The sequence below is a fragment of the Syzygium oleosum genome, unplaced genomic scaffold (genome assembly GCF_021117445.2).
Source record: "Syzygium oleosum isolate NSW1041296 unplaced genomic scaffold, Sole_v2.1 Sole_v2.06, whole genome shotgun sequence".
Lineage (NCBI taxonomy): Eukaryota > Viridiplantae > Streptophyta > Magnoliopsida > Myrtales > Myrtaceae > Syzygium > Syzygium oleosum.
Window position 1 is genome coordinate 13,119,366 of NW_026607490.1, and position 15,728 is coordinate 13,135,093.

General features: G+C 38.5%; 2 protein-coding genes across 2 annotated transcripts; one reads left to right on the forward strand and one right to left on the reverse strand.

The window, feature by feature from the left end:
* Positions 1 to 382: 382 nt before the first annotated feature.
* On the forward strand, positions 383 to 1,287 carry LOC115682948 (nuclear transcription factor Y subunit B-1-like). Its single transcript, XM_030607319.2, has one exon. It carries the CDS (start codon positions 421 to 423, stop codon positions 970 to 972), a length of 552 nt encoding a protein of 183 aa, XP_030463179.2. The 5' UTR covers positions 383 to 420; the 3' UTR covers positions 973 to 1,287.
* Positions 1,288 to 11,300: 10,013 nt separating this feature from the next.
* On the reverse strand, positions 11,301 to 15,439 carry LOC115682876 (potassium transporter 20-like). The gene is made up of 7 exons (XM_030607234.2): positions 15,236 to 15,439; positions 13,937 to 14,162; positions 13,567 to 13,815; positions 13,009 to 13,320; positions 12,668 to 12,835; positions 12,330 to 12,584; positions 11,301 to 12,202 (listed from the first exon to the last, which is right to left on the reverse strand). The coding sequence occupies exons 1-7, from the start codon at positions 15,437 to 15,439 to the stop codon at positions 11,301 to 11,303; spliced, it is 2,316 nt and encodes a 771-aa protein (XP_030463094.2).
* Positions 15,440 to 15,728: the final 289 nt, after the last annotated feature.

The window sequence follows — 15,728 nt, forward strand, 5'->3', positions numbered from 1 at the left end:
GTCTCAGCTCATTGGTGGACACAATAGAAGAAAGTCGGGGGAGTATGATTGCACTAAAAATTCCATCAAATCACACTGGCCTCTTTTGGGAGCCAAATGGAAATTTAAACCTTATTTAATTGTAAATTAATTCATTTTGGTGACTATAGTATTACCATCTAGGGCTGTGTCTACATCGCCATGAGAGTGGACCCAGTCCAAACACTATTTTGTCACTGATGCTGACTTGGTTCGGCACCATCACATGCCACATCGAACAAAAAGACACAAGAAAGCAAAACCATCATATTACTATTTCTATTTAAACTAAGGTACACGTATAAAGTCTATGTTTATATACATGGTAAAACCTTTGACCTCGGAACGGCAAGTCTAACTTCAACAGGATCCTCTCTGTACTTTCTTTGTATCCACAGAAAGATGGACGAGAGCAATAACAACCCTGGGGTGGCCAATAATGTCCCGGGCGACGACGGGAGGTTCAAGGAGCAAGACCGGCTGCTGCCAATAGCGAACGTCGGCCGGATAATGAAGCAGAACTTGCCGCCGAACGCCAAGATCTCCAAGGAGGCCAAGGAGACGATGCAGGAGTGCGTGTCGGAGTTCATTAGCTTCGTCACAAGCGAGGCGTCTGACAAGTGCCGGAAGGAGAGGAGGAAGACCGTGAACGGCGACGACATCTGCTGGGCAATGCAAACCCTAGGCTTCGACGACTACGCGGGCGCTCTGAGGAGGTACTTGCATAGATATAGGGAAATAGAAGGGGAGAGAGTGAATCAAGAGAAGGCTGCGAGCGGCGGTAGCGAAGGATTGGGGAGAGATCATCATCACTGGCACGAGCAATCTTCGCATGCGATTATTGGTCATCAGCGTCATAGTAATAATCGAGCGGAAGAAGCTTCAAGTTCGCTCTTGAGTTTCGATGCGTCAGAACAGAGGAGGAATAGCGGTTCTTCTTCAAGGCCATTTTGAAACTGTTCTTGATTAGTTCCTTCTAATTTTAACGGGATCGCGACTATTTGAGTTGATGAACAAGGTTTTTGATTAATTTTTTTCTCTGTCTTTTAGTTTCGCGCTGTGTCTTGTTTTGGATCCAAAATCTTGTACTGATCAAGAGAGAGTTTGTTGAGTAGAGTTTCGCTTCCGATTCCATAGCTGCCCGAGTCGTCGATTGTGCTCATCTCTCAACCGGGAATCCCCGATTGCAAGTGGAAGCTTTGGGGATTTGGCGATTGGCGGATCTGGATCTGAAAAGATTTGCTAAATGCTCTGATGTTTAGGCTGTTATTACCTAAGACCTGTGCTAAGGAATCTTTCCCTCATTCAACCCGACTTTGCAGAAGAAGATTCAGACATATAAGGTCAGTAAATCACTTTCATCCTCATTTTCTCTAGAGTTAAGAAAAGAGACATAAAAAGCCCATAAAGTATCTAAAATTTACCCGTAATACACGCAAATCGTAAATCCACTATTATTATTTTCATGGGTTGTTCCTTTCTGAAACATTGCTAATTATTCTTATTGCTTATAAATTTCGAGTTTGCTTCTTTATGTATGGAGGTAAGCCATGAATCGTACTCAGCCGTCACTGACACTGTATACAATAGTCATGAAGTCCTTGTCTAGGGTTCCATCATTAACAGTAATTTCAAACTCTTTTAAGCATTCTGTCCTAGTATATGTCTGACTAGAGGTTAAGAGATCTCTGTCTGGGGTTAGGGTTTAACCCTCAATATTTGGGGCTGTTAGGGGACCACTAATCAATGTTAGTTGGTCAGTGACTAATTCATTGAAGATTAAAATAAGAAAACCAGCATTTATATAACATTCAGCTTGAAAAGAAGAAGACAAGTGAGTTTAATTCCTACATGGGAACATGAGCATTATATAGATTAATTAGTGAGATGAGGATTCCTAGGGTTTCTTCTGATCATATATAGCAGATGGATAGACTTCCAAAGGATATATTGTTTTCTCGGGTTTCCTCTTAAAGCAATGCCTATTGTACTCACAGTAACTTTCAAACTGTCGAGAGTTTCTCTTTTTGAACTTGACAAGGGCTGTACTATTTTCTAATTTCAAAAAGAAAGAAAAAGAATTGTGGTTGCCTAAGCATAAAAAAATTGATAATGTTTCCAGTTGAAGGACTTAATGGGGGACAAAAGGAGAGACCCAAGAAAGGATTAGCCAATCCCACCATGTTGTCCGTACAATGTTGCAGAGACTTCCTTGTTGCCAGAATAATTGTTTGATATCTCTTCTGAGTTTCTTGATGGGTGGAATAATTGGTGTTGTGTAGGAAAACGTGAGAGGAACAAAACCCAAACACTTGCCAAAATGGGAAAATTGCCAAAAAAATCCTAAATTTATTACACTTTTATCAATTCAATCCTAAACATTTTAAGTTTATCAATTGAGTCCTAAATCTTTGTACTTCTTATCAATTGAGTCCTAAACATTTACACTTCTTGTCAATTGAGTCTATCCAGTCAATCTTGATCGAAAATCGCTGATGTGGACGCCGGCCGGCCACGTGGCGCTGATATGGACATTTTTAAATAAAAATTTAAATAATTTTCTGAATTTTTTTTATGGTTTTTTTCTTTTTCTTTTTTCCTTTTCTCTATTTTTTTTGGGGTTTTGGAGTTGACCGGCAAGGGTGGCCGGCCGACCCTCGCCGGCTCTGGGTGAGGGCCGCAACGCTCTCGCCCAAAGCTGGTGAGGGTCGGCCGATCCAAAGCACGCTTGTGACCGACGAGGGTTGGCTGGCCACCCTCACCGGTCAACTCTAAAACCCAAAAAAAAACAAAGAAAAGGAAAAAGAAGAAGCAAAAAATCATAAAAAATTCAAAAAATTATTAAAATATTATTTAAAAATGTTCACGTCAATGCCACATTGGCTGCTGGCGTCCACGTCAGCGATTTCCGGTCAAAATTGACTGAATGGACTCAATTGGCAAGAAGTGTAAATGTTTAGGACTCAATTAGCAAACTTAAAAGGTTTAAGACTCAATTGGCAAAAGTGCAATAGATTTAAGACTTTTTGGACAATTTTCCCCTGCCAAAACACTTTTGTTCTGCCATCTTTCCCATGGTTTATTTCTGATTGTTGGAAGTGAATGTCCAATCCAATCATACATAGTTTGAGATAAGCATCATTCACTTATTTCTGCAAGAATTCGAAGCGGTGTCTATGAAAACTTTAGGTTGAGATAAGAATCTTGCTTAAAAGTTTTTTTCTTTTGTATAAAAACTTTTTAAGTTGAACTCGACAAATGCCAGTGACCAAAAGGGCAGTGGCCACCAACTAGCCTCTTTTTGGCTTACCATTGAGAATGAAAACCATCCAGAAATACCCAATATTTTCAAGAAAAGGAAAAAAAATACCATCAAGGTGAATCTAGCTAAGCAACCATTTTATGCATACGGCATCTGGGTGTGTTGACTTAATTAACAATCGATTAATCTTATGTACTTTAACCCAATTGATTGTGGGATGAATATCATGGTTTGTTCACTAATTAAGCTTTGGTAGTGTTTCTTTCACAACCTAATTATAATTAGTGATCACCACTTTGGCAGTTGCTCCATGCTATGCAAATCTATTTTTTAGACATCCAAAATTGTATTACCGGGTGTATCTTTCAAAGAGATTCTTGACGATATCCAACTCAGTCTAATCTGATCTGTATAAAGGTAGATTGTGATTTCTCACTAGTTTTGTCTGGCCTTGGTGTCGTTAAGTTTTTCCAATCAAAGCATTTTTAAGAAAGTATAAAATGCATAAGCTTTTTGATGATACAAAATCAAGTGAATTAGACGCCAAGCGAGAGAGAAAAACGAGCAATCCAAGTTTGTTAACACTGGTTTTGATGTGAGATTAATACAATATGGAAAGCTCAATTTGCAAAGCACATATTAAAGTTTAGTAGTGAATGAAAAGTAAAGTTTAGCGAATATTATTCATAATTGCACGTAGTCCTGTAACATAAGATATAAGACAAAATAAATTAGGAATGAACCCAGCCATGCCCCTGGGCTCTCTGTTCTACCGCATAGTGTAAAGTGATTCTTTCTTTTCATATTATTTGAGGCTACTTCTATTTTTAACTGTCAAATTCTTGTTAATTTTGCAATCCATAGACTTTCTCTTATCTTTAATTTAAACTCTTGAAATCTTTCAAGACATATAATTAGTGACAAAATCACATTTTTATTATAAATCTTCGGAATTTAAACTTTTTCTTAAGTCGAGATGTAGGTCGAGCTTCTTGGTTCAGGACTTCTAGGTCGAGGTGCGACTTTGAGACCAAAGTCTCATGCGAAAAGTATTTGGTCGGTCTAATGATACCATTGCGTGGTCGAAGTGCGGTGCTTCCTTAACGGATTCAATGTGCAGTCATCATATTACACGACTTAAACAGTAACTTTTGTTTCAAACCAACCTTGATATATGGATAGATAGAGAGACAAGCACTTCGGATGGGGTTACTTTCAAGCTCTTCGAATGGGATGGAGGCATGCAAGTGGATGGATTGGAGAAGACAACAGTTTGGGAGCAACTGCAAGCCAGGGACATGGGAGCTGGAGATTGCTGTAGGACGCTTTGCATTTATTCCTTTTCACTTTGTTCGTCCACTGAGAAAATATTATGCAGGGATAAGATTAGAAATCACTAAAAGTGAAACAAACTCGGGTTTTTCCTTAATATATAAATGAATTAATACCATGAAAAATCCCAAACTGGTACACTTATGACAAATTTATCCAAAAGTAATTTTTTGACCATCAAAACCCCAAACTGATACACAAATTTACTCTCCGTTAGTTTCTGTTAAATTGGATTAATACCATGAAAAATCACAAACTGGTACACCTATGACAAATGAATGGTAAAATCTCAAACTGGTATACCCGTCAACTATCACGAGTCATCCGATTCAGTAATTTGACGGTAAAATTTAACGGAAACTAACGAGGGTAAATTTTTCACAGATGTACCAGTTTGGGGTTTTTAGTTTGGAGTAAATTTATCACATATGTACTAATATGGGATTTTTCGTGATATTAACCCTATATATTAAGATAGATGGATAATCACTTGCCATGGAAAGTGTTGCTTCATTTGTTAGAGTCTATTGGGTGAAGAACACTAGAAGTGCCAAAACTTGTGTACGGCGCTCACTTTAGTACCAAAAGTTTGTTTCGGATCACTTAAGTGCCAAAATCGGAGAAAAACGATCACTTAAGTGCCAACGGCGAGAAATTCCGGCCAAATTAATACGTGGCTTTTTTAATTAAAATTTTAATCTACGTGGCATTTCCACGTGTATATTTCGAATTTCTCAGTCCTACGTGGCATTTCCACGTATAAATTTCGAATTTTTAATTATTGTTTTGATTTTTTTTTTTCTGTATTTTCCTTCTTTTCTTTTTTTCTTTTTTTTCTTCTTCTTCTTCATTTGGCTGGTGATCGGACACTGGCCACCGGCCATGGCCGGCCGCCTGGCCTCACTCGGACGAGGCCGCCGTCGCCCGCCATGGGCAAGGCCTGGCCGACCTTCGCCTGAGCGAGCCCCCGGCAAAGTCGGCCTCGCCTCGCTGGGCAAGGCGAGCCCGGGGAGGTGAGGCCGGCCCTCGGGCGACCCCGGCCGAGGCCGTCGTGGCACGGGCGACGGCCGGCCCCGCCGGATCTAGCGAGGGCCGGCCTCGCCTCCCGGGGCTCGCCTTTGCCCGGGCAAGGCGAGGCCGGCCCTCGCCCAGGCCATGGCGACCTCGCCGGGGGTCACCTTCCCCCGGGCGACGCCCGGCGAGGCCATCGTGGCCTGGGCAAGGGCCAGCCTCGCCTCGCCGGATTTGGCGAGGGCCGGCCTCGCCTTGCCGGGCCTCGCCTCGCCTAGGCAAGGGCGAGCCCCGGTGAGGCGAGGCCGGCCCTCGCCCAGGCCACGGCAGCCTCGCCCGTGGCGGGTGACGACGGTCTCGTCCGGGCGAGGCTAGGCGGCCGGCCATGGCCGGTGTCCGGTCACCGGCCAAACGAAGAAGAAGAAGAAAGAAAAGAAAAAAAGAAAAAACGAAAAAACAGAAAAAAAAAATCAGAAAAAAATTAAAAAAATAAAAAAATAATTAAATATTGTCCTCGTCAGCGCCGACGTGCCACGTAGGACTGAGAAATTAACAAAATATGGCCACGTCAGATTTCCGGATACCCAAATCGGAGTTGGCACTTAAGTGATCGTTTTTTCAAAAAAGTGGCACTTAAGTGATCCGAAACAAACTTTTGGCACTAAAGTGAGCGCCGTACACAAGTTTTGGCACTTCTAGTGTTCTTCTCCCGAGTCTATTTAACTGATATAGCTGTCATTTCACAGTTTTGATTGCTAGATTTCAAGCGCGCGTCACGAGCGTTAGTTAGATTACTTGAAATGTTCCTAGTTTATAATTATTGTGAATTAGATCTTAACAAAATGGTCTTTTTTAGTTCCCATGGGTAATTATCTTTGGAAGTGGAGAAAGTGAGTGGCTCTACAGACGTGCTTAATTATAATTATGCGATTAGATTTTTACTCTCTGTTATTTAATATAGGTGTTATTAGGGAAGGCTAAATAAGTGAGACAAAATGATGTTGTCGTTAAAAAATATTAATATATAGATACTAGCAAAAAGAGTACAAAAATTGATGAATAGATGAAGTATTTATGTTTGGAGACATGATTCAGTCTAGAAGATGAGACTGATGAATTTAAATAATTTAATGATTAGGAAATGCGTGAAATTTGCAATTATAGAGAAAAATGTTCGAAAAGTTGGTACTTTAGCGGGCAAATTTTCGATGGAAATAAGATAAGCATATATTAACACTATCAGTCATATATATTTCAACATTTCGAGTTGTCCATTTTCCCGTCATAATGAGACCTATTACAGTTCAACTATATATATATATTCGATGGACAATCATAATATTTTTCCAACAAACTGAGATGGAAATCTGCTTTAGGCTTGCTTTGTGTATAGTATATAGATATAAATGCATAGTACAGATGAATTTTGTTGAAATATATATTTAACGAAACTTATTTGCAAGGAACATGTTCTAGCATTTGGTTGTATTTTGAAAATAATATAGAAGTCATTTTCCGATATTTATTATTGAAAAATTATGAAACATGCATTTGAAAAAAAGTCTTAAGAAAAATTCTAGGTCCAGGCTTCAAGGGACCCGTGTTTGGCAACCCATGTCCATTCTAGGATCATATGCATAGGTAATGATAATGACATGCTTACATCATTTCATTTCTCATACAACCAATGATAATTTCATCAAAGGTTAATAAATCTATCAAAAAGTTGACAAGTTATAAAATCGATAACATAGAGAATCCACAACTTAACAATCGATAACATGGACATCGTCGACCTGGGTCATGATTGGCAAGTCAACTCAAAAATCGAAAACTTGAAATGGACATTGAGGAATCAACAACTTTAGAACATGCGACTTGTATTTAGAAATTGACATCTTTGAATTTAACAACTTTGAATTTTGGCATTTAAAACAATAGGAAAAAGTCACAGAAAACCTGAAATTATGCCAATTGCAACACATTTATGTTTAACTTTTTTTTGTAACATCAAAAACCCCAAACTATGCCATTGTGACAGATTCACCGCAAACTTTTTCTTATGTGATACATTTACCCTCTATCAAGATTTCATTAAATGATTTTCCAGCCAAAGTAACGTCATTTTTATTTTACTTAGCCAGGTCAACACTGTTTGCTTTTTGTCATCTATGTAAATAGATTTTTAACAGTTCTCATTGACAGAATTTTGACGGAGGGTAATTGTGTGAGATGGGTATAAGATTGGGATTTTTAGTGTCACAGAAAAAGTTTAAGATAAATATGTCATATTGGGCATAGTTTATGATTTTTAGTGGCTTTTGCTCTTAAAAAATCGACAACTCGAAATGGGCATTTACAAATCGATAACTTTGGGATTGGCCCTTGGAAATCGACATCTTGAAAATTTGCCAATTTGTGAATATTGATAAGTTAAGAAATTGATTTGGCTTGAAATTTGGCAAGATGCTTGAAATCGGTGAAGTAGTTAGAATCAATAGAATAACTAGACTCGATGAAAAGGTTATAAAATCAACAGTTTGGTTAAAGATTGGTAATTTGTTAAAAATTGATGACCACCAAACTTGGAAACTTGACCAGAAATCAATTAAATAATGAAAATCGGTAAGATGATTAATCAACCAACACCAAATAAAAAATCATGCGAATATCGTTTTCAAGTCCAAATTTTACGTTTTTACACTTTCTCGTATAATATACAACCAAGCCCTTTGTGACGTCGATCAAACAAATTCTACACATGACAATACTTATATATTCAAATCAACTGAACGCAATAGCTCAACATGCTATTGACGAAGCCTGATCACACTTATGATTACCGTTCAAACCAAGTTAACAAATAACAACCAACCAAATCAAAAGTATTAAGTATATCAATTAGCCCCTGAAGTTTCACTTACATTAAAAAAGACTTGATAACTCAAAGCCTTAATCACCTTGTAAACACTTGAAAGGGAATTAAAATCTATAGTAACACAAGAGTGGGACCTTTGCTGTTACTCGAAAATTGGCAAGTGAAAATTAAATAGGAGAGTTGGAAATTTGAAGTTAGTAATGTGGGGACTCTTTCTTTGGAAGCTTGAAGTACTTGAAGATCCAATTATACGGCCAAGAAAGGGGATGTATCTAGAAAACTATATAAGAATTACCGGAGGATAAGAGCAAGTGGCCAAGGTTAAAAGTAGTGGTGACCTTGGGTTAAAAACATTAGATGCAAAAGATAGATAAGTGTTCTAATCCAAAAGCTACAAGTGGCTTAATGTGAGTAGCTAAAATGATATGCTTTGTTAAGTTACCTTGATGTTAGTATTTCGGAACATAAACAAGAAAATAAGTGTTTGTTTTAAACATTGATAAGTTGGAAAAATATTTTGAAACCGTCAATATTATTAGCAAGGCCTGTAGAATGCCCGAGTAACCTTAACTCAATGAATTTTCACTCTTGGTAGTTACCCTATATGCTTTTCAGGATATATATTCGTCCTGACCAAAATACCATGTCAACACGTCTTTCGCCGTCAAGCTTCGAGAACAACTTATGCGCTAATTCCTATTCATTTATCCATCTTGAAGTTAGTAAAATAATCTTACTAATTGATTTTTCTCAATTATAACGAACTCAAATACTACGAAAAATCAATAAATTCTATGTTCAAATAATGTCTTGAAATGTTCATAAACCTTTAAAGCATTTTCATCAATTTTTTTTTAACTTTGTGTCGCCCTCCTCGACCCTTTAAAAGATTTAATAAAACCTTCTACAAAGTCATATACTTAAATATCACGGCTTTGAAACAATTTTCTTTTTAAATGTTTTCCTCGCTTAACTAATTTAATGATGGAATCGTAATTTTTTGTGTTATCGAATAATTCATACAAATTGTTTATCATCTAAGTCTCCTATATAGTTTTAGGAAAATGAAGAAATTCGAGAATGTCATAAAGCCAGAGGATTCGGGCTTGGCCGCCATGGTCCTAGACTTGGCATTTGGGTACCTGGGTGTGGGCACCAGGTCCCCGGCCAAACCTTGCGGGACCAAGCCTGAGCGCCAAGGTCTCGAGTTCAAGTGTTAAGCTCCATTCGTATTTTAAAAAACTACTTTTTGATTTTTATAAAAGGAAGTCCATTTCTGAATTTTAGCATAAGTTGTTTCGTCAAACTATGGAAAGATTTCCGTCGACTCATCTTTTGAAACAAGCATAATAACAGAGAGTGAGAAAAATATTTTTCGAAAATAAATTTTTTGTGAAACAAATGTACTTTAAATGGTAAGTCCGTGGCCGAGATCTAACTCGAAGGACATCAAATGAGACCACAATATGCATTAGAATATGGAAGATACTTGTAGAAAGGTAAAGGGATAAGAACACCGCAAGTGTCAAACTTTCGTACGAGACTCACTTGAGTGCCATAACTTTTTTTTCGATCACCTAAGTACCATAACTAATGTATGGCGCTCACTTAAGTATCGTAACTATTTATCCGATCATTTAAGTGTCATTTAACTTTTCAATTAATCACTTGAGTGACATAATTTTTCAAAAACGTTTACCATAAGTGCCATGCCATGTCGGATTTCCGGCACTTGGGTGAACATTTTTAAAAATTTTTGGTATTTAAGTGATCGATTGAAAATGGTAACCCTCAAGTAAACATTTTTTTAGAAGTTATGGCACTTACGTGGTCGAAAAAAGTTATGGCACTTATAGTGTCTTTATCCCAAAGGTAAAAAAGGAAAGCCTACACAAGAAAATGTATGTTAATTTTGTTATATGCAATTGCACTCATAGTATCTGGTTTTCGTAAAATGCAATAGAATTGACACGTATTGTTTAATAAGGCGATGTTGGATTGCCAATTATTGATTACACATCTCACGATGAAAGTTAGTGCGCTGTAAATTGTAGCATTATTGTCGATTCCTACATAGATTTAACAAATCCTATCTTTATATTATTAGATCGATTATCTTATTAATGAGCTTGATCAACGAGATAACTCTTTTAAGAAAGCGTAAATATTTTATATTGTAGTATATATATCTTAATTGTCAGGTTTAGAGAAAAGTACTTGGTAAACATCCTTACAGTACATACCAGTGTATATACTATCTTATCGTGCGTTACTGTATATGTTATGAGTTTTTCATACGTGTTGGTGCGCAGCTATTCCTATCAATGGTGAACCTTATTAGATGAAAATAAGATGATATTCAGTTTATTATTATGCCTTCTAATCAAGAAAAAGACTTTCACTATTTGTCATAACTATGAGTTCTGACCATCCACTAATTTCTATGTTTACTTGACTATGATAAAAAAAAATCAAGCAACCAATGGAAGCTTGGTGATGTAGCTATGATCTTCTACATCCAATTTCTGCCCAGCCCTTCTCAAAAGCTTCTTAAATATAGCACGCGTATGTTAGCTAATTACATCATATAAATGTAAGTTGCAATTAGTACCGACATTATGTTAAAAACTAATATATTTGGAGAATAATTCCACAAAATATTAAATTAAACACTCTCACTATATTTTGAATACTACAATTTGGTTTGTAGAGTAAGGCAAACTTTGCTTAAATAGTCTCTGGCAGGACAAAGCAAGCAACTATATCATATACTACTAATAAAAATCAGGGCATTGTCCACTAGACCTCATAAGTGCTCCCTACTTTGAGCAACCTCTTGTGGGGAATGTTGAACACTTCCTCTTGCTGCCTCACGCTCCTCTTCAACCAGTTGTACAAGTAATTGATCACAAACCTCTTTGCCAAGCCTGAACCAATTGAAGCTATGACCTCACTCTCTCCCATTAGGTATATGATCCCTCCAATCTTGATTGCTTCATCCAACAATACAATCTCTCTATGCACTCTCTCTTCATTGACCATTTCGATTCCATGGTCACTAGCCTCGTCTCGCTTATTGGCAGTTGGAGGCGCGTCGTTCCGAATGAAATCCTTCAATCGGTCAATCAAGGCCTTCTCGAAGAATTGCTGCTCCATCTTTGCATCTCGATATCCATATCTCACAGCGCATCGATATATGCCCAACTCCTCAGGCTCCACCTGTTGAAAGATGAACCGCTCCTCGAGGGGCACCTTGCTTATGGGTAGCGACTTAATTGAGACGAAGATAATGACCGAGTGCAATGCAGGTACATTGGCGACGTATTGGGTAAAAATTGGGGAAATGCCATGGACGAGCTCGGTGTAGAATAGCGCGACCCCCGAAACACGGTGGATATTTGTGTTCGACGTGATCGTGACAAGGGCTTCCCTCGAGACCTTGTTCTCAAGCTCATACTCGTACTTCTTTCGGTATCCATAATTCCATACGAAAATGATGGTGACCATCACGGCAGCAAAGACAAGTGGGACGTAACCCCCATCCACGAATTTGTAGAGGACCGAGCTTAGAAACACGTACTCTGCAAGCCCGATGGTGAGGACATAGAGGATTATGAGGAGTATGTTGGTCTTCCAAATCATGACCATCACGATAACGAGGAATGTGGACGTGATAGTGAAAACGAATGCTACCGCAATTCCTGTATTATAGAATTATGAATAAATGTGAATTTTTCTTTCAATAACCGCAATTAGGTAGCCTAATGAATTAAGGAATCTGCATAAGTAGACTGAATGTGTGTATATAGTGCGATCCTTTTTGCTTACCATAAGCATTTCCCAACTTCAATGTGGTCTTGAAGCCAAGGGTGACACCAACACAGGCCAACATGAGGAGGTTGTTGACCTCAGGTATGTAGATCTGACCCTCGTGGTTTTGCGAAGTGTACACGACCTTCACGCGTGGGAAGCACCCTAGCGCGACTGACTGCTTCACTATGGCAAACGTGGCCGAGATCAAGGCTTGACTTGCTATTATCGCCGCCATGACCGCGATCACAAACATTGGCCAGTACACTGGTGCTGCATCAAACCATTAGATAGATTCATTGTATGACCCAACAGAATAAATGATGCATCGGATGAAGTACCACGAGGAAGCTTACCCGGTATCGAGCTGTAGAAAGTGCTAGCAACATCTTGAGTGTGCTTTCGGAGATATGCCGCCTGACCAAAGTAGGCGAGGATGTTTGAAGGAAAGACAAGTAGGCATGAACTCAATTGAATTGACAGGATATTAAAATGCCCCAGATCAGCAAACAATGCTTCAGAACCTATAATCAAAGGTTCAAAGCGTAAAACCACAATCAATTCCTGAAAAAAAGTTATATATCTTGTTTAAATGCAAAAAAGAATTGACTAATAGATGAATCAATTAAATGATGTCTAGCTATATATTATCAGTTATCAATATTTAATCAATGAAAAGACTAAATTTTTGGATTACCAGTTAGGCAGAGAATGACTCCTCCAAGAGAAATCCATGCCTCCTTTTTGTTTCTCCTGAAGTAATGGACGATGTAGAGCGGATTCACGGCTTTGATCACTCCCGAGTCATGTTTCGCGAAATTGTAGATGCCGATGAGTGCGATACTGAGGAACCATATAGAGAGAATCGGGGCGAAACTATATCCGACTTTGTGAGTCCCGAACCTTTGGACTTGAAACAGAAGGATCAGGATCACCACAGAAATCCACATGATTTGATCATCTCCAAATGAACTTGCAGCTTCTTTTATGCCCCTGACGGCCGACAATACTGCCCCCAACAAGGAGAAAAGAATCAGAACCATCAATCGAACTCATTGGATCAATAAAAAAGCCTAGACAGTAAAACTAGTGTCATTTTATATTGTAATATTACGTATGATAGGTTGTACTATAAACAAACATTAGGATATATATATGTGTGTGTCTCATTTCCTTTGTAGATTAAGGGAAAAATTTAAAAAACTATTGGTGCATCCTTTTTTTATAAAAAAATCTCAATGCAAAAAATGACTACCGGATATGCATGGTGTGAGGACCCCATCTCCGATTACCATGGCGGTTCCCAACATAGTTACAAACAAGAGCAAGTACTTGGCCGCTTTGCTATTCTCGAGCAAGGACTTTATGGCAGAGGCCCTCCGGAGACGGCGGCTCGGCGTCTCAAGTCGGTAGTTCAAGACTTCCTTGTCTTCAGCTTGTTGGTTAGGGGTCAAGCTCGCCTTGGCATAGCGGCACATTAGAGAGTACAAAGCAAATGTCCCTCCTATGTTGTCATAACCACAAACCTAACTACATTAGTACAAGATTTGGTATAGACCAAAAAAACCCTTCTATGTCAAATATAATTTTGTGGTGAAATGGTGAGAGAGAAATCACTTACGTACCATCGCCATTGTCATTTGCTGATAGAACAATGAAGACATACTTGATCAAACCAATGAGGATGATCGAGTAGAAGATTAGAGATAGCGCTGCGAGAATATCGTCTTCGTGTTTTATCCCATCAGGAAAAATTCCTGGCATGACATAGAGAGGCGACGTGCCTAAATCGCCATACACCACGCCGATGCTCTGAATAGCAAGCTTCAGTATCATCACCCATGGCAAATTCTGCATTTAGAAAGACGTAACCAAATCATGATCATGAAAGCATTTCCTAGCTTCACTCTGCTACGAACTATTTAGTTGAACTTTCAATTGGTTAAAATAAATTGTCCAAGAGCAAACATAGGAAGTAAAAGATGTAAACTAACAATTCGAGAGAATGATAAACATTAAACTCCGCATGTCTCTTCACCAACTCCATTATTTTCACTTCCCTCTGCATTTTCCTAATCACAAATTCTCAATTTTTATGCCTTATAACAATTTCATTACTTTAAAATTTGCAAATATATAGATCAATATTTGTATATCCATGCAATTATGGGGAAAATTGTCCAAAAAGTCCTAAACCTATTGTGTTTTTGCCAATTCAATTATAAACCTTTCAATTTTGCCAATTGAATCCTCAACCTTTTTATATTTTGCCAATTAAATTAGATTTGGTGAGGGCCTTCGCGCCCTCGCTCGCAGGCTGCAAGGCCGCGATAACTCTGGGCAAGGCCATGCCACGTTGGACGACCGGTGTCTATGTCAGCGATTTCTGGGCAAAATTGGCTCGATAAATTCAATTGGCAAAATGTAAAAATGTTTAGGACACAATTGGCAAAATCGAAAGGTTTACAACTAATTTGGTAAAAGTACAATAGATTTAGGAATTTTCGGACAATTCTCCCTGCAATTATGTGCATCTGGAAATTTCTCTAGCTAATTAGCTAATATATAATGGCAAGCCCCACGACTGTTGCCCATCCACTTTGTATTTCTGCGTTTCTCCCCTATGCATTTTTACATTTAGCTAATTCGAGTGATAATGCCATTCTCAAATTCTAAACAACATATCCCTTTCAAATTTATATTAAAATGTTTTTCATCAACTCGCATAATCGAAAGGAACTGAAGAAAAAAGTGTTTCATTTCTATTAGTCCATTTCATAAAAAAAGCTCCCCATCGACTTTTAAAAATTGTATTAATTACACGCTCACGCAAAAAAAAAAAAAGTTTTCTGCAACCAGAGTGCTTTTCATGAAAGAAAAGCTTTATTCTTTTTTTTTTTTTAGGGAACAGGAAAAACACTGACCTGGTTTGAGGAACGGCCTTGGTCAGACTTAAATTGGGCAGTCTTTATGTCGAATGAATCGAATTTCTTGATTTTCCTCAATCCCTTGTTTCCCTCCGCGCGACCATCATCAAGATCTTGATCCCAATGATCGTATCCGTCAGTCGATTCGACTTTGACGACCTTCGGCCTCTCTTCTTCTGCAATACCGTCGCCGCGCTCCATCGAAGAATCAGAGAGAGAGAGACAGAGAGAGAGAGAGAGAGGGACCACCTGCTTCAAAGGAGAAACACAGAGTCGCCCATCACAGAGAAAAGAACATAAAAGGAATCCACCAAGGGATATGACCGACGGTCAAACAAAACATTAATGGCATTGCAATTATAATACATCGTGTCAAGCGAAATCCAGAAAAGAAGAAACTAATTTACTGGCATGCCAGAAAGAAGGCAAGTGACAGAATCGGAAGTTACCAAGAAGGAGAGGTATTGTTTAGTTTGCACGTAGAGACCAG

Bases quoted from the DNA above. Each gene is read 5' to 3' on its own strand.
- LOC115682948 (XM_030607319.2), top strand. From the start codon at position 421: ATGGACGAGAGCAATAACAACCCTGGGGTGGCCAATAATGTCCCGGGC.
- LOC115682876 (XM_030607234.2), bottom strand. From the start codon at position 15,439: ATGGAGCGCGGCGACGGTATTGCAGAAGAAGAGAGGCCGAAGGTCGTC. The intron at 14,163-15,235 runs GTCAGTGTTTTT...TTCTAAATGCAG, and splicing joins AAGGCCGTTCCTCAAACCAG to AATTTGCCATGGGTGATGAT. The intron at 12,585-12,667 runs GTAAGCTTCCTC...GGTTTGATGCAG, and splicing joins TTTCTACAGCTCGATACCGG to CACCAGTGTACTGGCCAATG.